Source organism: Hippocampus comes, unplaced genomic scaffold (assembly GCF_001891065.2).
Source record: "Hippocampus comes isolate QL1 unplaced genomic scaffold, H_comes_QL1_v1.1 scaffold43, whole genome shotgun sequence".
Taxonomy (NCBI): domain Eukaryota; kingdom Metazoa; phylum Chordata; class Actinopteri; order Syngnathiformes; family Syngnathidae; genus Hippocampus; species Hippocampus comes.
In genome coordinates this window covers 740,247-751,554 of record NW_017805276.1, presented here as the reverse complement: position 1 = coordinate 751,554, position 11,308 = coordinate 740,247, and the positions used below count along the sequence as shown (strand labels likewise).

At 41.3% G+C, this 11,308-nt stretch overlaps 2 protein-coding genes across 3 annotated transcripts in view; one reads left to right on the top strand and one right to left on the bottom strand.

Moving 5' to 3' along the window:
- Window positions 1–3,789: 3,789 nt before the first annotated feature.
- On the bottom strand, window positions 3,790–8,034 carry gchfr (GTP cyclohydrolase I feedback regulator). Its single transcript, XM_019870156.1, has 3 exons — window positions 7,928–8,034; window positions 5,771–5,865; window positions 3,790–4,492 (listed from the first exon to the last, which is right to left on the bottom strand). The coding sequence occupies exons 1-3, from the start codon at window positions 7,961–7,963 to the stop codon at window positions 4,363–4,365; spliced, it is 261 nt and encodes an 86-aa protein (XP_019725715.1). The 5' UTR covers window positions 7,964–8,034; the 3' UTR covers window positions 3,790–4,362.
- An 84-nt stretch (window positions 8,035–8,118) lies between these two features.
- The window catches only part of bmf1 (BCL2 modifying factor 1), a 78,308-nt gene continuing 75,118 nt past the window's right edge, over window positions 8,119–11,308 (top strand). For both annotated transcript variants that reach the window (XM_019870155.1, XM_019870154.1), the window contains exons 1-2: window positions 8,119–8,199; window positions 10,596–10,783. The gene's annotated coding sequence lies outside the window, so the exon portion shown is untranslated. The remainder of the gene's footprint in view (window positions 8,200–10,595; window positions 10,784–11,308) is intronic.

Here is an 11,308-nt window from a genome sequence, read left to right as displayed (position 1 = left end):
AGCTTATCATGTTATCGGGTTACAACTGATCATTATTGGTGCACGAAAGGGTTAAACAACCACTGCCTTAGTTAGACCTGCGCAGTCTTTATGAGATCCAATACGAGTGTAGTATATATAAACCTCTCAGTCTTGACTGACTTGATCAATCAAGAAAGAGGTATGACTAGCAATTTCTACATTGGTTGGAGTTTGCAGTGGGCCTCTTGCAGAATTGTCTTGTGTTGCAGTTCCACACCATTGGGAGCTAAGGGACAACAGTAAACAAGCCTCAACAGCATTCATCCCTCTGACAGAATCAAACCTGAGCGAATCTGATTTGTCTGACTTGTTTTGGGGGGTATCAATGAGAAACAAATCTGTATGTGCGTTTTTTTTTTTTTTTTTAAGCAATAGACTGTTAAATTGTATTGTAGTAAATCTGAATAACCGTGAAGTTTGGACTATCAAACCTTGAACCGCTGCACCTTTTTAAAGCACAGTATAGACAGATGCATTTTTTTTCCCCCTGCAATTTAAAACATTTCCCGGGTGTCTTAAGGTTGCATGTCTTTTTTTCAAAATACATCCATGAATAAGGCTCAAGCATAATTGACAGTGTTCACCAAACACTGCCCGCCATATGTAAAATAGGCTCGGTATAGGAGCGGATCTGTCTCAGGTTATCAGCGCCTCATCCTACTCCAGTCGCGATTTTGTTAGAACGACGAGTGAGCTGCATCTCCTTGCCATTGCTTTTGTGGCGGTATCTCCAGAGCGACGCGGAAGAGGAAGCAAACCTGTTGAATCATTTGAACAAGTACCACCCAAGAATGAACTTTTGCACAGTGTGCCCACGTGAACATGAGCAGTGTATCTACTGGAGCCGAAAGCAGCAATCGTGTTGTCTTTTGATCACGCACATTTGCAAATAGCAATAATGTTATGTGGCGGCCCGGTAGTCCAGTGGTTAGCACGTCGATTTCACAGTGCAGAGGTACCGGGTTCAATTCCAGCTCTGGCCTCCCTGTGTGGAGTTTGCATATTCTCCCCGGGCCTGCGTGGGTTTTCTCCGGGTACTCCGGTTTCCTCCCACATTCCAAAAACATGCATGATTGAACACTCTAAATTGTCCCTAGGTGTGAGTGTGGGCGTGGATGGTTGTTCGTGTCTGTGTGCCCTGCGATTGGCTGGCAACCAATTCAGGGTGTCCCCCGCCTACTGCCCGAAGACTGCTGGGATAGGCTCCAGCACCCCCCGCGACCCTAGTGAGGATGAAGCGGTTCGGAAGATGAATGAATAAATAATGTTATGTAGGATCATAACTTAAAAACTATTAGGTTTACATTATAATGCTATTCTTTACTCCTTAGGGGTCCATTTTAGTTGTTCACTGTGTTACTTTATATTGTTCTACGTGACTGATGAATAAAAATGTTTGACATAAATGGAAAAAAAAAAAGTTGCATGTTCAGAAAAATATTGAATTACTCTATAATGATGTTTGTTGTTGGTGCCAATGCTCTAAACCTGGCAATTTAACAGCAATGAACCAAACAGATTATTAGACGTTTAGGGACACATCGTCTCTGATTAAAATTTGCTGTCGACCAGTGTAATTTGTTTGAATCACTCTTTGATCATCACACGAACGAGTACACAAAACAGAACAAACGTTTTCCATCACAGGGGATGCTGCAGGAATAGGGAGAGCCAAGATTTTTATTGTTTGGATGTTTGAAATGTTGCGGTAACCCAGACAACATCTTCATTTCAACCATAAATTCAATACACTTCTTCTACCTTTGTTGCGTTGCATCCCTGAACAACCTTTAAGTGCATTCCACAATAAATACTTTGTCCGGGCGACATTCCAATACACACCATCCAAAGCTGAGTGACAGACGTTATCATACCATAGTTTTCACATTAGCGGTGGTATAACAGGTTAGACAATTCCAGTATAAAGGTTGAGCATTTGCAGCAGTCGGTTACTGACTAACAATAGCTGCACCCGCAGATAGGGACTGCATCTAACTGAACATTTTGTAGAACAAAAGTTAATTATGTTTTTTTTTCCAACTATGGTGCAATACACAGATTACAACCACAATAAGACAAATCTGTCAATCAAAACTTTCTGTCGTAGCTAAGTGCCACTGAAGAAGTTGTCAGTAGTCATATGTTGATCTGGCTCGAGTATTGTTTTCAATTGGTTTCCATGACAACTAGAATCTGTCATATTTTAATATATTATTTTATGAATGTGTATTTGTTTCCACTGTGTGTTTCCAATGTGTATTTGTGATATGTTGGTTTTTCTTTTAAATCTTTTTATGTGAAATATTTACTGAAAGATCACTTCCGGTTTGGGGGTCACGTATGCCGGATGGCGCGAAGGAATCAGAGAGACGGACCGCGAGGGAGACTGGAAATTATACAGTATCGTCTGCTTGAATGCATTTTCAATTTATCTAATGTCGGTTTTCAAGGTACATACGGTATTCTATCTTTTTTTTATTCATTTAATGTGTCAAACAGATTATTCTAATGTTGATTGTTAATGTTTGGAATGTCTTTTTAGTTTTCACGGTGTCCCATAATGGAAGCTAAATAAAGCGATTGTGGACATCAGTGCGAGGCGTTGTTCTTGCCCGGAGCAATGCATATGTCCTTCCATATACAGTAGTTATCAAATAGATTATTTTCTCTTTTCATTTAAATGTTTATGGTGTGAGTGGTGGCTTTTTCTGCAGACATTACGTTATTTAGCAATCACATGGTGGTTACACAGCGTCCAAACTCTCCGTGCCACTCCCATCTTTGCTGTGTGGCTTTGTTACACAATGTCCAGCTGTGGAACCTGGTTGTGCGGTGGAAGACATCTGCTCTTCTCCTCCTGCAATAGCCCTTCATCACATGGGTTTATTTATGTGTAGGCTTTTTTGAACAACAGGAAAAAAAAAGTTCACAAACACACCAAAAGAAAAATCAGTTCAGGAAATACAATTACAGGAAACCGTTTCACCGCCAAACCTGCTCTGAGCACACAACGGCTTTGCATGCGAACCAGGACAGAAGGATTGGCCTTTGTCAACCTTCACCACTGAAGATTTCATGTCTGCCGACGTGTGGAAGTACAAATACAACAACTATGGGGTGTGCTGAAAACCGATTTGAATCAGAATGTCGGCTTTGATTGAAAAGATGTGTGCATTGAGTTAAATCCACTTTACAATATTATCAAATCGTCTTTTTATTGCATAAACGAGTGATAGATAAATTCACACGAGTTTAAATGCTGAGATCTCACTGATGGGTGGCGTAGGTCCAGTGTGTGTTTACAATGTGACTGTGAGGATTGGTGACACGCTGGTGCTCGCTTCTAATAAAAATTAATGTACATCAACAAATGTGAGCTGGTTCCATGCATTTGCCCTTGTTCCAATCGATACTCGTTGCCCAAGTATACAGTATCTGGCCGACATGATTTGCTCATGTGTCACCAGCCAAAGTGGCTGGTCAGCTTTTATCAATACCTGCCAAACTGAATTGTAACCCGCAATTAGCAGGTTGGCGGGTGTTAATTTAGAACACTGACTGGTCCTCGGGCCTGCGGCAGAGGGCACAATGCTTCCAAACCCGACTTGGACCAGATGTCTGTGGCAAAAAAAAACAACAAAAAAACAGTTTGTCACTCAATCTTGATATAATGTGTGGACTGGACTCCCTGCGATATATTGTATATAGGGGTGCTAATAACTGATACTAATATTTCGTCAATGACAAGTATCTTGGCCTGAACAGCTCTTACATTTGGCTTCCTTTATTTTGCAAATACCCTATGTAATGTTCCATAGTTCTCTACATGGTCGATTACTCATCCAATAAATACACAGTAAAACCACATTTAAGTATTTAATCATAAGCCTGTGAGACTTGTGGAACGCCTTTGTCAACATTACTGTCAATCCAAACTTAATAAGCACAGTGTTTCACATGTTTGCACTGGTGGTTTGTATTTACTGTAAATACCCATAGGCAGTCAAACTAGCTGACACTCCCTACATGTACATTTGGTCATCATTAGTAAATGAAATGAAATAAAAGGAAAGGAAGAAATCAGCTGTACGGGATCATACATGTATTTCGCTTTTCTGAAATTGTCAGCGTACGATTGGCTGGCGATCAGGCAAGGGTGTATCCCACGTTGCGCCCAAAGTTAGCTCGGATAGCCTGCAGCACACCTATGATTCGAAATGAGGGCAAAGACTATAGGAGATGGAGGGCTTGGTAATTTGGCAGCACGGAGAATGTCACAGTGAAAACAAGCAAAAAAAAAATCAAGTTCTTGGCATGTTTCCATCTCCACCTGTCTTCACATCACTCGGGCTCCTTGTGAAGGCACCACACAAGCGTCTGCCCCACCCCCGTCATCGTCAGCATGCGGTAGCCGATCTTCTCCAACTTGTCCAACACCAGGCGGGGAGGCTCGTCCACATGGTACTCGGAACTAAATGAGATAAACAAGAGTTAATCTCCAGTACTGTCCCCCAGATGTGGGTTCTCACTAAACAGGGCCGAATCTTGTTAATTGTTCTGCAGTTTGTTCACTTCCTTCCACACCTTCATCCATTTCCCAGCAGCGTTTGGATGTCGTTGCCAATGACAACACCTCCCTAGTCTGTTTCCCATCACACTGACTGCTGGCCTTATTCAAATCGTGCAAAAGGGGACTCTTCTCCTTCTTACCACATAAGAGGCTGTGTTCTGTTGACAACATGGACCATGTTTATTGCCACATTGAAGCGACCACCATTTTGTACATCGGGAAAATAAAAACACTTGAGAGCGATATTTGAAAAAAAAGCCAATAGACTTTCTCGACTCCAAGCTGAATGTTGCATTGACAAAATATATATACAGTACAGTGGCCCCTCGCTATATCGCACTTCATTTATCGCAGCTTCAGTACATCGCTTTTTTTTCCCATAATACTGTATTCAGAAAAAAAAATGCCGAACGACTCAGAGGTTTGATACATGCCTGTACTGTATATGCAACGGGCACTCATTCAAGGCGCATGATTGGTTCCCGGCCAGACGTCGACCAATGACAGCACGAGTGGATTTATCCCGTGAGCTGATTGGCTATGCGGCTTCGCAGCCCCGCCCAGCACCTTCACTTGTGTGTTGTAACGCCGTTTGCTACGTGCGATGCGGGAAGAGAGAGAGAGAGAGAGAGAGAGAGAGAGAGAGAGAGAGAGAGAGAGAGATTGGTTTTGTAGCAGTAGCAGCACGTCTCTCTTCGCCTCCTCCTCATCAATACAGATTAATTGTCTTATCATAAACACATCGGCTGCGCTGGGATAGCTGGCCAGGAGCTAGCTGGAGGCTAACGGCGGCTACGCCTGTCAGAGCGTAAAGTGAGAGCCGCCTTCTATTCCACCAACACAAGTCTCTTGGCCTCTCGCAGAAGGCAGAGCTGACGAATGTTCATGACTGTATAAGGTCTTATAATTAAAGATTTAAGTGAGTACGTGTACTGCTGTAGTCTTTGTCTCAAATATGTAAAGTATAAATACTGTTTACATATTTTAAACATGCTGATACCCACATACACAGCCCTCCTTCGTGGTTTTTCACTGGGTCCCAGTCCCCATTAACGGCGATAAGTGAGGGATCACTGTACATATAGCCCATTTTGAGTAATCTTATCATTTCGTGTCAATCTATTACCTGTTGCAGGTAGCACCAGCAACCAATGGGGAAGCACACATTTCAGTACTCACAAATTATTTCCCAGCATGGTTGTTTTCCTTGCTCCCAAGTAATTCATGACATCTGGATCAGAATACTCATCTCCCACATTGGTCGGGCCGTTCTCCTGAAAGACAGCAGTGGAGCACATTTACTTGATTTCTGCTCGCTGTGTTGCAGGGTCGTTGCACAACTCGAGCTTTCACTAGCAGGTGTGCAGACTAATCCCCAAATAAGTGGTCCGCTTATAAATAGGCGAGCTAATTCTCACAGCCACGCAACGTAATTAGGTTGTGTTCATTCTGCAGACAACAAAGGAAACTAGGCCAATATTTATTTTCTCTTTACCCATTGTGAATTTTATGATTTATTTTGTGTATGAAAATTGGACATTGCTGGCATTAGGGCAGACACCTCCTGCATCCAAATTAGGGATCGAATGTAAATATATTGTACCCCACTAAAAAAAAAATATATATATATATATATATATATAAAAAAAACTGACCCTGCGAATGGATGGCATCCACTTCAGGGTGTACCCGCCTACTGCCCGAGAGGATCCAGCACGCCCGCGACCCTCGTAAGGATAAGCAGCTCAAGAAAATGCCTGGATGAATGAACTGTACTAAGGCAGTGATTTTTTTTTTTTTGCATACCACAAAAGGCAGCCAGCAAGCCAGTACCAGTTCCACATTGTGCAAATCACTAACATAAAAATGCTCATTCGTGGTGGACACGAATTTGGCAATATGCTTAATATTGCAGTTTTACTATGGTTTGGAATTTCACTGCACCATACTGGAGCCCTTTCTCATAATGAAGCGGGATGTTATTATTAAAATATTACAAAAGGCACACCACAAAGGTCATGTTCTGTTTGTTTCTGTCTGAGTTCCACCTGGCGCGGTGGGCGTTTCCTTTCAGCGGCGCACTTGTCTCACATCATCATTATGCCATTACTGAAGGACGGTCATACTAATCACCTGGTGTTGGGTAATTCGCCTTGCTCGAGCTATTGTTCCAAGTGCAATTTTCTAGATGTTTTGATCTATAGTTTTCTTGTCATGTTTTTGTATCTGTTCATGTAAATAGTGTTTTGGTTCTTAGTTTTAGTCACTGTTTTTATTCACTGTGTATCATATGCGTTTTGGGTCCTCTCGTCCTTTTGAGACAATTTATTTCCGTTTATGTTCTCCCTGCTTTTTGTTATTCTTATTTTATCGTGGTTTATTGTACCAGCATCATTATTTGTACTTTGTGGTCCTCGTGCCTTTTTCTGAAAAGAAATATTTCTGTCAAAATCTTTTATCCGAGTCTAAGTTTGCGGAATCCGATTCTGTCCGGAACCTTCCGAACATCCTGGCACCACACAACCGAAATAATATATGGGTCATGCCAGAATTGGAGGGTATTTTAAATCCCATCCATCAAATTAGAAATAATCTACATAAAAAAAATAAAAAAATAAAAATTCTGCAGTCCTGCCGAAAATGCATTTTTTTCCAGTGAGCGAATTGAATCTCAAATAAAACTAAAAACATTTAAATGTCATTTAAAAAAATATATATATTTGTTTCAATGATGTTGCTTGTAACAGCGGAAACGTTTGTTTCAATAAACATTTTACATAATTAGTGCTCATGGGCCGTCTGTCCCACGACGTTCATGCAACCCTGTTACCATCACCTTTTTGGCATAGTAGAGGAAAGCAGTGAATCACATGATAGGCTGGCCCTGGCATCATCAAAGAATGGATAGAGCAAAGGTATGCCCTCTCTTCTATTTTCCACATGGTTATAAAATAGTTAGCCTTCATTGAATGTCTCACTCTCCCTCATGCAACACTGTTATGCATATGATGAAAGGTGACCGTTTATTTTTCAATCAGTTTGAAGCCAAGATGTCCACCAACTCTAGAATGACCCATATAATATACGAACTATATTGTGAAAATCTGTAAAATCTGACATTAAAAAATATATCTATCTTGGCAAAACTAATTTTAATACACTACAGGCAAACTTTGTGTCTGCTCTACACATTGTCCCCCCCGGCCCCCCTGTTGATTTGGAGGACGCACGATGTTGCAATGCCACTTTAAAAACGCAACTGACTTGCAGCTCCACCCACTTTAAACAAGCACAAAACGGGACACGACAGCAACAGTACGCGCTGTATTTACGCACCAGTCTGATCTGCGTGCTGACCAATATGTAAGGCATGCCTCCCACGTAGCTTCTCACCCCTCTTCCCTCGAGTAGTTTCCTCAGACGCGACAGTTCCCCTCTTGCAAGTCGCGCTTCTGCTGCCAGCTATTTGCAGAATGCGGAAACACCCACCACGGTGGACCAATCACAGCGCGCCTCTCCGCGACCGTGTTCTGCCACTTGGGATTCAGACATTTTGAGCAAGGTTCATTGCTCATTTCGAAGTTTTAGCTCTATTTTCATCCATTTCGGTAAGTGTAAATATCTAAAGACAGCCAAGGTACAAGATGTAACCGAAAAAAAATCATTTACGAAGGCAACACTGATTAGAATGGCCAGAGAGATAAACATTTAAGTCTATTCGTTACTGAGAACTAGCTTTTGGTGGTAGCATTTTGGAGGGTTAAGCACAAATGTTAAAATGTTGCGTCTTCCCAATCACATCCTTTAAATACATTTGTCTAATTAATGTGTTGCATTTGTGCATAATGGCGTACCTTACATTTCCCGTACGTATCTATTCCGGACATGTAATTTCCTCCTGGGGGATGAATAATTTCCTCCGTGGTGCTGGATCACTCCTGACGGGAGGAAATGAAACACCACAGGCAAACAAACGTGGCAGGTACTGATAGAATCAACAATAAATGAGCTCAAAGCCCTTATGAGCTGGCCATCATTGTCATTTTGTTGTTCTGAAGGGTAAACGATATCTCAACCACAGTAATGTTTCGTGGTTTGGACTATAGTTGGACATCAGAACAAAACAGATCTCATTTGTCAGTCGCTTTGATGAGTATTCGACCATTTTGTATGATACATTTCCTCCTTACTGTGTTGATTAGTGCCGAGAGCATCAGACACAACAATGTGACGAAGCCTCCAGAATTTATCAACAATTTTCAATCTGCAGGCCCTTCACTATCAGAGGCCCTACACAGGTGCTCATTGAGCACGGCTGGGAATATTGCCACCTACTGGCTTCCGAGATCATTGTCATTCAAAAAATATTTACAGTACAGTACAGTGCGTTCTGCTCGACTGCTTTCAGTATTAATGGATAACAGTCCACATACAGTTAAAAAAAATAGTTGTTGAAAAAAAAAAACCAAAAGGACTGTTAGACCTAAAAAAATAAACAAAACTCCATCAAATTTGCTCTGAGCCCCAGAGAGCTTCCTGCACTCCAACTGTGTTAGATCATCTGCTGCTGGTTATTGGCACCCTTATCCCCTCCTCTGTGACCTACGATGACAGAGGAGCACGTCGCTGCTGGGTCCACAGGAAGTTATTTGAACTTTGTGAAAAGTCCCTTAAAATGTTTCAGCTAGTGCGTGAAAGAATGCTCCATCATATTTATTTAATAAAATATCTGTAACCAAACAAACAAAAAGCTCAAGACAATGTGTTTTCATGACATTCGGGAAAACAAAAGGCACTATCGTGACACAAGTATCGGGCCTGCATAAAGTTATACAGGACGGAAATAGAGAGTCGCTACTCCTGCCTGTTTTTTTTTTCCAGCCTTGAGAGACCCCAAAGTTTCAGTCAATCAGTCTTATCATCTTGAGCCTATTTTGACACAATTTGTCAATAGAAAGATATCTGTTTTCAAATGTCTGCAATAAAATTGACCCTTTCGGGTTCAGCGGTCACTAGAGTGGACAGCTTATTCAAATGTTGTTTTCTCTTATATTAATGAATCTTAATGTCGCACTACAATGGACCCTTATGTGTGTTACTATCCAAGGTAATTTTTTTCATGCCTAAAGACTAATTAAAAAAATATATATCCTGATGTAGGTTTTCATTATTTGTGCATGGAAGAGTTAAAAAGTCATCCGATAAATAACCACTCAAATAAAAGACAAATCTCAAAGTAGAGTAACCACACGTTATTTCCCACCACTGAAGATACAAATGCATCCAGCTCAACCTGATTGATCACCAAGGTTTAGTTTTTATGGTTTGTTAGCAGAATTGTGGGGGGAAAAAAAATCGAAATTGGGTTTGTTTAGCCTTGAATAAGGACTTCATGTTATGTTTCAGTTATTTAATAGTTGTGTCTTGTAGAGTAATATTATTTTCCAGGACTACGTCTTCAACATGTGACACTTGTAGTCAGCGCAGTCATTCTTAATAAAACAAACTTCGTGTCTGGTCATGCTAAATTTATCCTGCTCAGACGCCACCGGTCCCTACAGACACGCACACAACTCGCCCGCCGTTGTGATAAATGTGTCCGACGGATTTTCTTGAACATGGGCGGCTGAAATGCCGACCTGCTCAAGCCATCGCTTTAATCAGTAGGCAAACGGGGATGGATTGCGTCTCGCGCTCTGCGTGCGTTTAAGTATGAATTACCGTAGGTGTATGTTAGTGGGGTGATATCACAATATTCAGCAGACAAATTTAAACTATGGCAAATACATGACCCCAGTCAGCCTTCTGATAGATGGAGTGTTAGGGTTATACACCATATAGGTTTACATGTCCCTAATTGTGATTAATCGCTATATTAGGCAGCCATGTGTTTCTTCTTGGGACTCCTTTACTTGGGCCTTTCTTGTTTCCCTGTGAAAAGCTTCGCAGGGCCTCCGTTGAAAGGAGATGGATCACTAACCTCCTTCCCTTTGCTGTTTTCTAGATTACATCCCACATCTTATGTAAAGTGTCTCTGAGCTGATGATGTTATCCAGCAGCCTTTCCGCCGCTTCGCTCCGTTCCTCCTCCCGCCTCCCCTCCCACCAAATCTACGCCTTCCGCCACTTTTTCTGATGGATGGTTACACAACGCAACACGGGATGGCTTGTATATGCGCAACGCTGTCAACAGGTAAACATTTGTCTGGGTAACATCAGCATTTGGTGTCTGTCATCTGTTCTGGGATGGTTTAATCAAGTGATTACGAGCAATGATGTCAGGAAAATGGAACAGTGTTCGCTCACACGCATTTGTCCTAAAATCTCAATTCGGACTCCACAAACAGAATCGATTGGCCTTCTTACCAACAAGAAACAAAATGCACAATTACCATGAGGCTTGTTTGTGTTCGTGAATGTATGCTACTGCATTCTTATGTTGACTTTTTAAATTCTTATTATTTTTTAACTTCTCACCATGTCTTAATCCTGCTTCATTTCCTACACAAATGACTGACTATTGATAGCAACATCTCTTTGGTAGGAGCTTTACATATTTTTTTTCTCCCTGATATCTTTCTAAATGCAGAAGTCATGTACTATAATGACCATTAAAAAGTACTTTAGTACTTTACTTGAGTAAATACTGATCACCTTACAGTTGTAGTTTAAATATTTGAATACTTTGAAAAATGAATTCATGAAAGTAGCCCATTCA

Coding starts and splice junctions, on each gene's coding strand:
- gchfr (XM_019870156.1), bottom strand. CDS start 7,963: ATGCCTTACATATTGGTCAGCACGCAGATCAGACTG. Junction 5,866..7,927: donor TCAGCACGCAGATCAGACTG/GTGCGTAAATAC, acceptor GCTGTCTTTCAG/GAGAACGGCCCGACCAATGT. Junction 4,493..5,770: donor ACCATGCTGGGAAATAATTT/GTGAGTACTGAA, acceptor TATCTCATTTAG/TTCCGAGTACCATGTGGACG.